Genomic DNA, 16,164 nt, shown 5'->3' on the forward strand with positions numbered 1-16,164 from the left:
CACACACACACACACACACACACACACACACACACACACACACACACACACAAACTATACTCTGCTGGCATCCTGCACCAATTCTATTCTGTTCTGCAGCTGAGATCTGTTGCAGCAGTGAGATCTTTTAAAATGCAGCCAGAACAAGTTTCTTTCTTTGAGTTTTCCACGGCACTGAGAGAGAGTGCAGGGCAGAATCGAGTTTTGAGGCAGGCCAGTGGATTGACTTATGTACTACTTCCCTGACAAGTAAATGGTAGGAGACAGGGTGCTAGATGACAGAGTTGGGGGTTTAGGATTAGCCTTCTCTGCTGTTAGCTCATTTTTTTTTAATACCTCATTAGAGTTCTTGGTGTCAGACCATGGAGACAGCTGACATTGCTTTATCTCTTGCACATAACTCTTATTTTCTTTAAACTTATCCAGCATAACCATTTATTATTTCCTACAGGGTAAAATAGATTTTATTTTTTTAGTCCAACTTTTATTTTGTTCTTTAGGATTTTACTTTTCCCCAGTTACATGTAAAAAAATTAACATTCATTTTTAAAACTTTGAGCTCCAAATTCTCTCCCTTCCTCCATCCCCAATGCCCCCTCATTGAGAAGGCAAACAATTCAATATGTCATACAAGTGCAGTCATGTAAAACACTTCAATAACAGTCATGTTATGAAAGAAAACATAGACCAAAAAAACCTCAAAAAAAGTAAAAAACTCATGCTTCAATCTGTATTCAGACACCATCAGTTCTTTGTCTGGGGATGGATAGCATTTTCTTTCTTTTTTTTTTTTTGGTGAGGCAATTGGGGTTAAGTGACTTGCCTAAGGTCACACAGCTAGTAAATATTATGTGTCTAAGGCTGGATTTGAACTCAGGTCCTCCTGAATGCAGGGCTCTATCCATTGCACCATCTAGCTGCCCCAGCATTTTTCATCATAAGTCCTTCAGAGTTGTCTTGGATCATTGTATTGCTAAGAATAGCTAAGTCAATCACAGTTAATCATATTACAATATTGTTGTTACTTTGTACACAGTACATTTCACTTTGTATCAGCTCATATTTTTCTGAGAGCATCTTGCTCATCATTTCCTATAGCACAATAGTATTCCTTCACAATCACATAGCACAGTTTGTTTAGCCATTCTCCAACTGATGGGCATACCCTCAATTTCCAATTCTTTGCTACCACTAAAAGAGCTGCTTAATAATATTTTTGTACATATAGGTCCTTTTACTTTTTTTTAGTTATCTTTTGGGATACAGACCTAGTAGTGGTATTGCTAGGTCAAAGGGTATACATGGTTTTATATTGCTTTAAGCATAGTTCCAAATTGCTCTACAGAGTGATTGAATCAGTTAAGAACTCCAACAACAGTGCATTAATGTCTCATTTTTCCCACATCCCCTCAATCATCTGTCATTTTCCTTTCCTGTCCTATTAGCCAATCTAATAGGTACAAGATAGTACCTCCAAATTGTTTTAATTTGCATTTCTCCAATCAATCAATTGGGAGTTAGAGCATTTTTTCATATGGCTATAGATAGCTTTGATTATTCCATCTGACAACTGTTCATAACTTTTGATCATTTATCAATTGGGGAATGATGCTTATTTTTATAAATTTGACTCAGTTCTCTGTAAGTTTGAGAAATGAGGCCTTTATCAGAGAAACTTGCTTCAAAATTTTTTTCATAGTTACTATTGCTAACTGTATTTCTCTCCCTTCTATCTCCCCTCATTTATTCTATTCTCTCTCTCCTTTCACCCTATCCCTCCTCAAGAGATGACTACCACCATCCCCATTTGCCTTCCCATCTATTATTCCCCCTTCTTCTGTTATCTCTTTCTATCCTACTTTCCTGTAGGGTAAGATAGATTTCTATATCCAATTGAGTGTGTATGTTATTCCCTCCTTAAGCCAAATCTGATTTTTTTTGGGGGGGTAAGATATTCTTGGCGATAAGCCCATAGTCTTTTCTTTCTGGAATACTGTATTCCAAGCTCTCCACTACTTCATGGTTGTGACTGCTAAATTATGTGTGATTGTGACTCTGACTCCTTAGCACTTTCTTTCCAGCTGCTTGCAGTATTTTTTCTTTGAACCGGAATCTCTTTATTTTGCTTATGATGTTCCTAGGAATTTTCATTTTGAGGTATCTTTCAGGAGGTGACTGATGGATTCTTTCTATTTCCACTTTGTCCTAAGGTTCTAAGATATCAGAACAATTTTCTTTTAAGAATTCTCAAAATAAAATGAGTATAGACTATTTATTTGGTCATAACTTTCAGGTAGTTCAATTATTCTTATATTATCTCTTATTAATGTATTTCTAGGTCAATTGTTTTTGCTTTCAGTTCTATAATCCTCCTATTTCTCTCTTTTTCTATATGACAGTGGCCAGTTTTTGATGGGCATAGTAAGGCAGTGAAAGCCCAAGAGTCAATTTGTCACTCAATAAATATTTATCAGCACCTAGTATGTGCTAAGTAATAGGGATACAAAAAAGAGGCAAAAGAAAGTCCCCCGACTTCAAAGAGCTTACAATCTAATAAGGGAGCCAATAAACCAACAAGTTACATACAGGATAAATAGGAAATAATTAAAAGAAGGAAGAGACTGGAATTAAGAGGGTTTGAGACAGGTTTCTGAAGAAAATGGGATTTATTTGGGACTTAAAGGAAATCAGGGAAGTCAGTAAGCAGAGGAAGAAGAAGATTCCAGGCACAGGGGATATCTAGAGAAAATGTCTGGAGAGAAAAGATGGAGCTTCTTCATGGATGAGGTTGGAAGGAGGCTAGTGTCACTGGATCAGAGTATGTGGCAGGGAGTAAGGTAGAAAACTGGAAAGATAGTATGGGACTATGTTATGAAGGGCTTAGAACACCAAACAGAGGATTTTGCATTTGATTTTGGAGGCAATAGGAAGTCACTAGAGTTTGTTGAGCAAGGGGGTAACAGGGTCAGACCTATGATTTAGGAAAATCACTTTGGTGCCTGAAAGGAGGAGATTTGAGGCAAACAGACCCACCACTAGTCTAGGCATGTGGTGATGATCTTCACCAGAGTGGTGATATTTTCAGAGGAGAATTTGAAATATTTTATAAAAGTGAAATCAACATGTCTTGGACTGGATATGAGGGCAGTGGTGAGGGATAGGAGTCAAGGATGACATCTAGGCTTCAGACCTGAGGGACTGGGAGGATGGTGTTGCCCTCACCAGTAATAGAGAAGGTGGGAGATGGGGAAGGTTTGGGGGAAAGAATGAATTTTGTTTTGGACGTATTGAGTAAAGTTGTCTATTGGACAGCCATTTCAAGATGTCTGAAAGGCATTTGGAGATGTGAAAATGGAGGTCACTGAGAGGTTAGGTAAGGAAAGGTAGATCTGAGAATCATTAGCATAGAGACGGTAATTAAATCCATCAGATTTGTTGAGATCACCAAGTGTATTGTAGAGGGAAAAGAGAAGAGGGTCTAGGACAGAATGCTGTGAGATACCCATGGTTAGAAGGTACGATCTGGATGTGGACACTGCAAAGAAGACTGATAAGGAATAGTCAGATAAATAGGAGGAGAATTAGGAAAGAGTAGTGTCTCAAAAATATAGAGAGAAGAGGGTGATCAACAGTGTCAAAGACACTAAGAGGTTGAAGAGAATGAGGATTGACAAAAAGTCATTGGATTTAGTGATTAAGACATCTTTGGTAACTTTGGAAAGAGCAGTTTTGTGGAATGATGAGGTTAGAAATTGGACTGTAAGGGGTAAGAAGAGAGTGAGAGGAAATAAAGTGGCAACATTATTGTAGATGGCCTTTTCAAGGAGTGTGAACAAAGGGCCAATGATATATAGGACAATAGTGGGGAAGGAAGGATCAAATGAGGGGTCTTTGAGGATGGGCAGTAAGCAGTAGGGAATAAGCCAAGAGACAGGGAGAAATTGAAAATAAATTATAGAGTGGGGATGACAGAGGGGACAATCTGTTGAAGATGGAATGGACTGGGATCATTTGAAAAGATAGAAGGGTTAGCCTTGGTAAGCATGAAAATGTGACATGAGATTCTAGATCATAAGACTGAGATTTGAGTCCAAGTTCTGGTACTTGTTGAGTAACCTTGGACAAGTCACATCAATTCTCAGGGACTCACTTTGCTCAACAATAAAGTAGAGATTTTTAATATTTACAAGGCCTATATGAATCAGCATTTATTAAGCACCTTCTATGTATCACGGGGTTGTTAGGAATAAAGTGTTTTGTAAACATGAAAGCACTATTTGTGAACCACCACAATTATTCCTTCAAGAGACAAGGATTGGACCTGTGATTTCATTGTTATAGAGAATTCTGATGTGAGGAAACAATCTACCAATGAATGAGGGTTGGCACCACTGCTGAAGCTTACAATCTTAGAGCTGCCTAGAGCACTGAAAGGTTAGGTGCCTTGGGTAAGGTTACCTGTGCATCAGATGCACATCCTGCTTAGATCTCCTCCACCCCCATGCAAAGGGAAAGGAGCTTCATCATGGTGCACAGCCAGAGACAGCCTAAGTTGTCCTACTACTGAAGTCTAGGGCCTATGCCAGCTGCCATTCCTGAGCTACAGAATTTAATCTTGGAACATTCCAGGGAGTGAAATATTGTGATGCCAGGGCCCTTATTCTTCCCCTGGTTCTGATCAGCAGACTACAAGCCATGGCATCAGCCAAGTGTGGCTGATGAAGTATCTCTTGCAGCAGGAGCATCTGGAGCCAGATAAGGTCTAACCTGAAGCCCTCCTGCCTGGTGATACATCATGGAAATGAGTGCCCTAGAGCTGGTTGCAGGTCCCCATCAGCTCAGAACCAAGCCAATAGAGCAAATCTTGAATTTGCTTATGCTCTGGTTATCTTGAGCTGCAGTTCACTGGGATCCTTCTGGATTTCACATAGAAGTCCGAGTTTTTTGGTCTTCAATCATCTTGCCAAAGCAAGATGAACCTCCATCAGATATGTGCAGATGCTAGTCACCTTCTGAAGAGAAAGGAGAAGTCCTGCTGCCTGAAACTGTCTTACTGCCTTCTTAGGAAAAGCCCTACAAGACTGGATGACCTATACCCAGTTACTCTTTTTGTGCCGCCTTTGCACATAGGACATATACCTGTGGGTTACCTAACCCATTTAAGACCTCAGAAACAGGATTCAATGTATGCTTTTAGATTTATATTTTGTGTTACAGATGAGTGTTTCAGAAACAATTCTTGAATATTAAACTTCATTTTAGTACCCACCCATACTTATTGATCACATATACATCAGTGTACATCACATGCAGATCATATGCACAACACACATTGGCTACATGAGCACCACATCCTGATCACTTGCACCTGTCAACGGGTATATATCACATCTGGTCAGTGTACACCATATATTGATCATGTGTTAATCGCCATTGATTGAACATATACTATATGAAGACATGTATGCCACACACATGTACAAGATATAAAACATATGTTCATCACATATTGGTCCCTTAAGGGACACGGCACATCCCATGTTGATTATTTGCACATCATATCTGAACGCAACGACTTAGCCTCCTTCCTCGGGAGTGGGAGTGTCTAGGGTTGGGAGACGACAATACTGTAAAAAGCCAGAAACTCTAGTAACTCAATCGCTGCCACTGTCACATAAATCCAAGTCATTGGGTTCACAGGAGGACAGGAGATCCTTTTCCATTCAGGCACAGGGAGAAAGGGCAAACAGGAGATTAACTTGTCTTGGAGAGGGGAGGTTCCTGGACAAAAAAATGATCCGCCATGCACTCTGTCCTGTAACCTTCTCAGGCTTGAAATGCACTTTGGAGCTGAAATGCTCCAGGCTTGGTGATGCGGCCAGGTGATCCGCCCTGGCTCTGAAACTCGATCTGCTCTGGGACAATTACCCTCCAGCAGTCTGGTTCTAGAGGCGCTTATTTCCCCACCGCCTTCAGCCCCTTCTCTTCCTCCCCTCCCCCCTCTAATAAAAAGCAAATCAAAGAACATTAAACACCCTAGGGAGATTAACACCTGTTCGCCCAGCCCTGGGTCTAGAATTGGTCTACTCCAGAGCTCTCCACCAGTTTCGTAAACTTGCCCGAAAACTTATCTGGGCTCGCAGCTTCCTCCTCCCTCCCTCCCTCCCAGGCTCCCCGGTCACGTGACGAGGGCGCTCCAATGAGGGGAGGCGCTTGGAGGGGCCCCGGTGGCCCTAGCCGGGAAGTGAGCTCGGAGAGAGGCCAGAGTGGACCATGGTGGTGACAGCGCCCGCGCCGGCAGCCGCTGCTGCTGCGGTGGAGGCGGCGGCGGCAGCAGGGGCGGCCGAGGAAGAGCTGGGGGCCCACGCCGCTCGGGCCCGCTGCCCCCCGGGCGCGCTGTGAGCCCCCCACTCCCACTGCCTGCGGCTCACCAGCCTTCCCATCCCCTCCACGCCTCCTGCCTCCTTCGTCTCCCTCAGCTCGCCGCCGGGCTCCCCCGCAGCGGCAGCCGAGGCTGCAGTAGCCAACTCTCCCAGAGGGGCGGCGGGAAGGCCGAGCAAGAGAGGTCCGGGGGAACGATGCGCCTGCCGGGCGGCTGAGCCTGGTGTTCCCTCTCTCCTCCCGCCGTCCTCCTCGTCGTCCTCGTCCTCTCTTGCCCTTCACCCCCACCATGGCCTTCCCGGGGGCCGAGGGAGCGGCCGATGGGCCTGCCGGCCCTGGCCGGGAGGCGCCCGCGGCGGGCGCGGGCGGCTCGTCCTCGTCGTCCTCCGCCTCCTCCTGCTGCTCGTCCTCGTCCTGGGTGGCCGGGGGCGGCCGGCTCTGGGCCGCCCTCTACGACTACGAGGCGAGCGGCGAGGACGAGCTGAGCCTGCGGCGGGGCCAGCTGGTGGAGGTGCTGTCGCAGGACGCCGCTGTGTCGGGCGACGAGGGCTGGTGGACGGGCCAGGTGCAGCGGCGCCTCGGCATCTTCCCCGCCAACTACGTGGCTCCCTGCTACCCGCCGCGGCCCCGCCAGCCCCCGCCGCCGCCGCCTGTGCCCCCGCCGCCGCCGCCGCCGCCCTCCCCGCCCGACGCCCCGCGGCCCGGCTCCCCGATGCAGATCGAGTTCGAGTGGCTGGAGCTGAAGGAGCTGATCGGCGCCGGCGGCTTCGGGCAGGTGTACCGGGCCACCTGGGGCGGCCAAGAGGTGGCGGTGAAGGCGGCGCGGCGGGACCCCGAGCAGGACCCCGCGGCGGCTGCAGAGAGCGTGCTGCGGGAGGCGAAGCTCTTCTCCATGCTGCGGCACCCCAACATCATCCAGCTGCTCGGCGTCTGCCTGCAGCAGCCCAACCTCTGCCTCGTCCTCGAATTCGCCCGCGGAGGGGCCCTCAACCGGGCCTTGGCCGCCGCCGCCGCCACCAACGCTGCCGCCCCCTCCTCCTCCACCCCGCTGCGGGCCACCGCAGCAGGGACCCCCGAGCCTGCGGGCGCCGCGCCCGGCCCGCGCCCCGCCCGCCGCATCCCTCCGCACATCCTGGTCAATTGGGCCGTGCAGATCGCTCGCGGGATGCTCTACCTTCACGAAGAGGCCATCGTGCCCATCCTGCACCGGGACCTTAAGTCCAGCAACAGTAAGTGGGGGGTGGGGCGGGGAGGTCACCGGAGACATCTCAGGGTCAACAAGCCTGGGAGTTGTTACTTCTGGAATTGCGGGGTCTTCTTGCCTAAGTGGAGGGATCTGCTTAATTTAGGAACTTAAACCTGGGAATTAAGGCGTCTGTTTTACTACCTAAGTTGTTTTGGGTCCACACATCCTGGGAATTGCTACTTCTGGAATTGAGGTGCTAACTAACCTGAAAACACCTTGAATCCTTCCAGCCCCTTGTATTTCTTGGGTCCCTAATAAACAGATTTGGAGCATGGAATACACTTTCTTTGACTTAGCTCAGTGGTTGTGGGGTCCTAGGGCTACTCACTTGTAGCCACTACATAGACTCCAAGCCAAGGGGTTCACAGTGGGGGCAGGAGGTCCTTTTCGATTCAAGTACAGGGAGAAGCAGCAACAGGAAACAAGGGGTTTTGTTGGGATGGATCCTTGACTTTCAAGGCCCTTTCCAGATGTTAGTGAATCGTGGAACACGTGTAAAGATGGGGATTGACTTTGTCACTCTTCTACTCCACCCTTAGACCCCTTGATCAATTTTGGTTGTACTTCTTCATAGTTATTTTTTCTTCCCATTTTGAAGATGATGTCACAAAATCAAAAGGAGTGTTCTTGGTACTGGTAGATAAACTTTTTTGAGAGGTAGTTCTGTGCATGGTGCACTCCATGGAAAGGATAACAACTGGAGGCATTGTTAGTGCTTTAACTCTGGAATGCTCTTGGTACTAGTGGATTTTTTGAGAACTTTTTTTGAGAGCTATTTCTGTGCATGGGCATTTTAATGTCCTAAAGATTTGATTTGTATAATGAAGTTTAGTTATTTATAAATTATGATATATTTTCCAGGCCTGTCGGTAAAGGATGTGGAAAAAACCTAAATACAAATCTTATTAGGTATCATTGGGTAGAAAAAAGAAATGCTACTTGAAGTTCCTTTTTTTAATGGTTAAAAGTTTCATCTTTATTTTAAGAATCTGGAATTAAGCAATCTCGTTAAAGATTTATCAGGACTTAACAGAAAACTAGCTCTAGCCTATCATAACTTCATGCCTCACAACATTGGAAGACCTGCTAGAACAAGTGCTAACTCAAACTGGAACTTGTCCTTTTCTAAGTTTGTTAGAAGAGAAATGACAGGGCTGTGTGTGTATATCCATATCCATACATACACACACACACACGCACACACACACACACACACTTTTTTTGGTTTAAAGTTTTATATTGAAAACTGAATTGTTGGGATGTGTTTGAGAATGACTGACTCAGTCATCATTGGAGCTAGATTTGACCTTTGAAAGCTGGTTTTATTACAAGAAGTTAATATTGTGTTTATTAACTTTTTTTATTTCAAGAGATGATTCCTTACTAAAAATTGGCTGTTAACTCGTTTGGTTCAGTCTCTCATGCAGACATCCTCAAATCATAGAATCAGAACATCATAGCAGGAAGGCACCTTAGAGGCCCAGTAATTCAGTTCCTGTCTCTGTTTACAAATGAGTTTCCAGAGGTTCAGAGAGGTTAAGGGACTTATCCTTAGTCACTTTCTACGGTGGAATTTGAACCCAAGTCTTCCTGAATCAAATCTAGCACTTGAACCGTAATACCTACTCACTTTCCTCAAGCTGTGGTGGTATTATGAATTTGGGTTCCTGATTAAGTACCACATAAAGGACACTAGCATTATTCATGAAATATGTGTGTGTGAAAAATACATACATATGCATATGCATATTCATATTTAGTAAAGAAATCAGCAGTATAGATTTCACCATACCTTTTTGGAAGGGGAACCATTCAATCAGCTAGCATCTATTAAGTGCCTACTACTATGTGACACATACTTTTTGAAGCACTGAGGATAATTTGTAGGGGAAGGCACTAACATTAAGGCCTGGGAAAGGTTTCTTGCTTAAGGTTCCACTTTAACTGAATCTTGAAGGAAACCAGGGAAGCTAGAAGATAAGGAGAGAGGGCTCTTCAGGCACGGGGAACATTCAGCCAGTGAAAATGCTCATCATTGTTTGGAGTGTCAGGTGGGAGAAAAGTAAGGAGGCCCTTGTAATTGGAGCACAGACTTCACAGAAGGGAGTAAAGAGTGAGAAGACTGGAAAGGAAGGAAGGGGCTAGGATATGAAGGGCTTTGAAAGACAGAGGATTTTATATGTGATTCTGGAGGTACTGGCGAACCTTGGAGTTTATTAACTGGGGGTGTGATATGGTCACACTTGAATTTTAGGAAAATCAATTTGAAAGCTAAGTGGAAGATGGATTGGAGTGGCGAAAGACTTGAGGTAGGATGACCTACCAGAAGGCTAGTTCAATAGCCCAGGGATGAGGTGATGAGGACCTTCACCAGGGCTGTGGTAGTGTCAGAGGAGAGAAGAAAGTGTTTAGGAGAGATGTTACAAGATAAAATTGACAGGCCTTGGCAGCAGATTAGATGTAGAGGGTGAGCAGGTGAGGAGTTGAGGATGACAACCAGGTTGTGAGCCTGAGTGACTGGAAAGATCGTAGTATCCTTGACAATAATGAGGAAGTTAAGAGTGGAAAGTTTTGGTAAAAGGAAAAAAATGTTTTTTTAAGATGTCTATGGAACATACAATTTGAGCTGTCTAGTGGCCAGTTGGAGATGCAAGGCCTGAGGTCAGGGAGGAATGAATAGATCTGAGCATCATCTGCATAAAAATGATGATTGAAACCACAGGTACTGATGAGAACACTAAGTGAAATAGGAGAGCAGGAAAAGAAAAGAAAAGAGACCCAGGAATGAGGCTTGGGGGGACTCCAGTGTTTAGGGCAGTGATGTGGATGAAAATCCATTAAAGAAAACTGAGGAGCTGTCCAATAGATAGGAGGAAAGACAGAAATTATTAGCAGTGTCTTAAAAGAGAAGAGACCATCAAGGAGAAGAGTGATAATTGTCAATGTCACAGGCTAGTCAAGAAAGATTAGGTTTGAGGCCATTGGATAATTAGTAATTTTGAAGAGAGCAGTTTGGGTTTAATGTTGAAGTCAGAAACCAGATTGCAAAGAGTTAAGAGAGGGAGAAGAATGGAAGTGAAGGACTTTCTCAAGTGGTTTACCCGTAAAAGAGAGGAAGGTTATAGGATGATAGCTAGCGGGGATGGAAGCTTCAAGTGAGTTTTTTGAGGATAAGGGAGACGTGGGCATGTTTGAAGGCAGTAGGGAAGAGACAACAGACTGGGAGCAACCGAGGATTAGTGAGAGAGTAGGGATGATATAGGAGCAGTCTTGTGGAGAAGACAGAATGGAATGGGATTATTTGTGCATACAGCAGGATTTGTCTTCAAAAAGGAGAAGGGCTCCCTCTGTATGTGAAATGGATGTAGGAAATAGTGGCACAAAGCATCTGAGTGATATGAGATGAGGAACAGGGGAGATGAGGGAACTCTCAGCAAATGTCCTCAATTTTTTCAATGAAATATGAGGCAAGGTTCCCAGCTAGGAGAGAGAACTGCTTGAAATTTGAGAAAGGTTGGGGAGGGGAATACTTCTACCACCTGGAATAGGAGTTAGACTTGTGCTTTAGGAAAATCACTTTGGTGGTTGAATGGTTGGAGCGGTGAGAAACTTGAAGCAGGGAGACCTTATCAGCAGGCTATTGCAATAGTCTAGGTGTGAGGTGATGAGGGCCTGTACCAAAGTGGTGGCAGTGTCAGAGGAGAGACGAGGACATATTTGAGAGATTTTGCAAAGGTGAAATTGACAGACCTTAGCAACAGATCCGATATGGGAAGAGATAGTGAGCAGTTGAGGATGACATCTAGGTTTCAGGCCTAAAAGATGGGAGGATGGTGCTGCCCTTCACAGTAATAGGGAAATTGGGAAGGGCGTGGAGTGTTTGGGGTGAATAATCAGTTCAGATTTGGGGTAAGGACTTAACAGAATCTGGGGTAAAGTCAGTAGAATCACACAAAGTATTTTAGAGGGCATCTAATCCAACTCATAAGTGAATAAAAGTGTCCATCAACAACATACTCAACACTTAGAACAGTGCTTTGCACATTGTGAGTACTTAACTGCTTTTTGATTCATTATTTTATTCATCCAAAAGTGGTCATCTAGTGATTACTTGAAAATCTGTAGAGAACAGGAAATCACTATGTACTAATGCAGACCATTTCATTTTTTATAGTTTTCATTGTTAGGAAGTTTTCATTCCATGAAGTCTCAATCTGCCATTCTATAACTTTCGTCTTTTTTCCTAATTCTGGCCTATGAAGCCAAATAGAACAGATTTAACCATTTTTCTACCTGATAACCTCCCTCCCCCAACTATTTGGACATGGTTTGTGATGTCTTTCCTTTCCACTTAAATTTTCTGTTCTCTGGTTCTTTTTACAGAACTACATAAATCATGATCTTAAGGTATTTCACCAATTTGTTGTTCTTTGTTGCACATTCTAGGTTATCAGATCTCTTCCTAAAATGTGGTACCCAGATATTGGAGTATTTATTGTGTAACATAAAATAGTTGTGATTTTACTTTCAATTGTAAGTTTATAATTTACAACATAGTATTTTAAAAATTAATATAAAACAATCAAGCATTTATTAAGCACCTACTATGTTCTAGGAGTGTGCTAGGCTCTAAAGACAAAAATGGAACAGTAGTTGCCCTCAAGGACATTCTATGGGGTAAGGCACCATGTCTAAATGTATGTATATACACAAAGGATATGTTAATTTTGTAGAAGGGGGGACTACTAGGTGGGAGAGGAATCAGGAAAGGTTTCCTGAAGAAAGTGGTGCTTGAGTTGGGTTTTGAAAGAAATGGGATTCTAAAAGGAATAGGTCATGTGGGAGTGCACGCAAAGCATGGGTTCATCTAGGAATGGAGACAGGAGGAGTGTTGTATGAAAGGAACAAAAAGAAGGCCAGTTTAGCTGGACCATAGAGAGTGAGAGAGAGTAATGTTTAACAAGGTTGGAAAGACCAATGGGGCCCAAGTTGTGAACACTGTAAGTAACAAATGAATTTATATTTTAACCTAAAGATAGTGGAAACCTCTGGAGTTTATTAAGTTAGGGGAGTGACTTGGTTAGTTCTGAGCTATAGGAAAATCATTTTAGCAGCCTTGTGGAGATTGAATTGGAGTGAAAGAGTGAGACTTGAGGTAGGAGATCAATTTGGAGGCAGTAGTCAGGAGGGCCTGACTTGGGATGGGCCAAGTGACTAGGGAATGGAACAGATGTGAGAAGTTGTAGCTATGTGGAGAAAGGAGTCAGGAATAACACCCAGGTTTCGAACATGTGTGACTGTTATGATGGTGGTGCCCTCCATAGAAATAGAGGAGTTTAGGTTAGACAGGTGGGTTTTGAAGGAAAGATAATGAGTTTTCTGTTTTAGATCTATTGAGTTTGAGTTGTCTGTGGGACATCCATTTTGAAATTTGCAATTGGCAGTAGCGTATAACTGGAATTTAGGAGAGAGACTAGGAGTAAAAGTTTAAGAAAATTATTGGTTTTTTATTTCTCCAAAGTTAGGTGATTCTTTTATTCTCTGATTTGCCAGTGGTGTTCTATTTATTTTCTTTCACGAGCTGCACCTTTTGATCAGTAGCATACCGTTTTGAAACATTTAGTAAATAAATATTTATTAGGTGATCACTCTACCAAGTGATAGGGATATAAAAAAAGAAGATAATCCCTGATCTCAAGGGGCTCACAATCCAATGGAGAGACAATATACAAACAAGTTAGATAGAATATAAATTGGAAAAAATAAACAGAAGGAAGGCAGTAGAATTAAGGGGTCAGGGAAAACTTCCTGTAGAACAGGGTCCTTTAAATGGGATAAAACTTTATTTACAGATATAAAAACCATGATTGGCTACAGACAGGATAGAAGGAATTTGGTTAATAGGCCTTAGTTTGTAGACCCTGCTGTAGAAGGTGAGATTTTAGCTGGGAGTTGAAGAATACCAGATAAGTTGGGAGGTGGAGGTGAAGAGGGAAATTCCACACATTGGGACAACCACTGAAAATACTAGGAAACAGGAAATGGAATGGTCAGACCTGAAACATTAGGAAGCTAAGTGATGGATTGACTGAAATGGGGAAAGAATATGGCAGGGAGACCTATAGGTTATTGCAGTAGCCCAGGGGTGCAGTGATGAGGGCCTGCACCAGGGTGGTAGTGTGAGTGGAGCATAGTCTTTAAATGTACAGAAATATTCTCTTTTTGAATCTGTTCTTTACCATATCTCACTCCTAACCCTGTTTTAAGTAGTTAACCCGTGCTAGAAATTATAGACACAGTCTTAGTCATAGTCATAATGAACATTTCACTTTAAACAGTTGTTTAAAAACTGTAGGTCATTTGGGCTTTGAAAGATTTTGCTAGGTGAGTGTTTGGGAGGGGGAGTGGGAACGGAACATTTCAAAGTGTAGGAAAGAGCACAGAGTCTGGAATGGGAAAGTGAAGTTGTGTTTAGGCCGCATCAAGGTAAACCGAAGTAGCAGATGAAAAGCTATAACCTGGAAGATAGGTGAGGGGTGAGGGAAGGGATTCAGAACTAGTAGACCAATAGGACCCAAAGACTGATGACTAATGGTAGTCTATTGAGAGCCTTCTATTAATATGTCTCAGGGCTCTCTGTCTTTGGCCTTATTCTGTTTAGTGTTTTTTATCAATGACATGGCTAAATATATGATGTTTACATAGTATTTTAAATTTTTGGAAGTGCTTTACTTATATTATCTCATATGATTCTTGCAACAAACTTGTGAAGTAGATGGAATAGGTCTAAGTATCCCCATTCTGACAGTGGGGGGAGGGAAGTTGAGCTATCAGAGGGGTTAAATGACCCATCCCTTAGTTAATAAACTAGTAGTAAATAGCATGTGCATCTGACTTTCAGATGATAGTTAGGAGCCATGGAAGAATTGGTATTGGAAAAGATCTAAATGGACTAAAAGGAGATAGTAAATCAGATGTTTATTTTGGGGGGTGGGGTGGGAGAATAGGATCTGGATTTATGGCTTCTGTGTAGATTTAATCTGATGGAGAAAACTCTCTCCATTGATGCAGATTGACTCATAGTCTTAAAGAATTGCCTGGGGATAACTGAGAGATGGGTACATGGCCAGTACATATCAAATACAGTATTTCAGTTCACGAATTCCTGACTCCAAGGCCAGCAGTCTATTGACAAACCAACTCAAGAGGATACATCAACCATCTTCTCAAGATAAGATTTAATAGGGATAAATTTAAAGTCTTACATTTATGTGACAGTATCTTGGAGTTATTAGAACCGGTGTCCTGTGACAGCCAGAAAAGCTAGCCCAGTGCTCAGGTGCCTTAATAGAAGAATCACGTCCAAAACAAGGGAGATGCTAGTTCCAGTGTATTCTCCTCTAATCGGACCACACAAGAAGCCCATTTCTGGGTGCCACATTTTAAGAAGGACTAATTAACCTTGAGGACCTCTAGGGGAGAATGATCAGGTTGGTGAAAGGACTTACAGCCGTGCCATATGAGCACTGTGAGGTAAAAGTAAGAAGAGATTTTTGGTGGGAGAGGAAAAGAAAGTCATTATTTCTTATGTTAAAATTTTTGAAGAGTTTGCATGTAGAAACAAAAGCTAGACTTATTCTTTTTAGCTCTAGAGAATGAAAATAGAATTGATAGGTGAAAATTTAGAGAAGTTGATTTGACTTAGGGAAAGAACCTGCTCTCAATCCATGGTCATATGAAATGAGCTACCTCAGGAGTGAATGAGACAGTTGTCACTGAAAGTCTTAAGGCAGAGGCTGGACATCCATATCCACTTGAGCAAAACGTACTATAAAAGGGAATTTAGGTTTAAGTTGAGATGTTAGCTAGATGGTCTTCCAGATCTCCTTTGAAACCTAAAGATTTTGTGATTCCTTTTAAGCTCTTTACCTTTTCTCCCTCTTACTCCTTCTCTGACCACTGTAGTACCTAGGGAGAAGGGAAGGGTAGGTATGTGAATAAAAAGAAGTGTGAAATTCAAATCCTTGCTGAATCACTGATGTTTACAAATAGAAAAATTCTTCTTTGGGTGTTTCCCCACATCCCTATTATGAAGGGTTTTTGTTGTTGTTGTTTGTTTTTGTTTTATAATTTCTCAAGAATTGTTTTTATATTGTTGTGCAGAAATAAGAAAGAACTTTATTTTTGTTGAACATTGGAACTTGTTTCCTTTAAGCCTTAGTTTAGTGAAAAACATAATACTAGTAGCTCTTTCAAATATAGTCTTCCTCTTATCATATATACACTTAACCTGCCACCACCCCTACTCTGCAGTCTCCTTATAAAAGGACTGCTTTTGATTAAGGATCATAGCTTGGGTTGATTCTGTCCAGCCAGGATTGTTAGCAACACAGTCTTGTGCTTTGTTCTCTGCATGGCTGCTGGGATCTGTGTGCTTTGGCAGGTTTACTTTTAACTTTGGACTGATAAGTTGGTGGGAAGGGGTATACATTCTAAATTGCTTTGGTAACTGTTTCACTGCTTCAGTTTATTTTTAG

General features: G+C 43.0%; 1 protein-coding gene across 1 annotated transcript in view; it reads left to right on the plus strand.

Annotated features, from left to right (window-relative positions):
• Positions 1-16,164, plus strand: part of LOC114049458 (mitogen-activated protein kinase kinase kinase 21-like) — a 108,638-nt gene that overhangs the window by 36,854 nt on the left and 55,620 nt on the right. Inside the window, 5 exon segments of the mRNA XM_027870707.1 lie at positions 5,883-5,975; positions 6,077-6,209; positions 6,250-6,458; positions 6,460-6,575; positions 6,577-7,610. Of these exon segments, the coding sequence (XP_027726508.1) occupies positions 5,883-5,975; positions 6,077-6,209; positions 6,250-6,458; positions 6,460-6,575; positions 6,577-7,610 (1,585 nt within the window).

Source organism: Vombatus ursinus, unplaced genomic scaffold (assembly GCF_900497805.2).
Source record: "Vombatus ursinus unplaced genomic scaffold, bare-nosed wombat genome assembly UNPS02014798.1, whole genome shotgun sequence".
In the NCBI taxonomy this organism is placed as follows: domain Eukaryota; kingdom Metazoa; phylum Chordata; class Mammalia; order Diprotodontia; family Vombatidae; genus Vombatus; species Vombatus ursinus.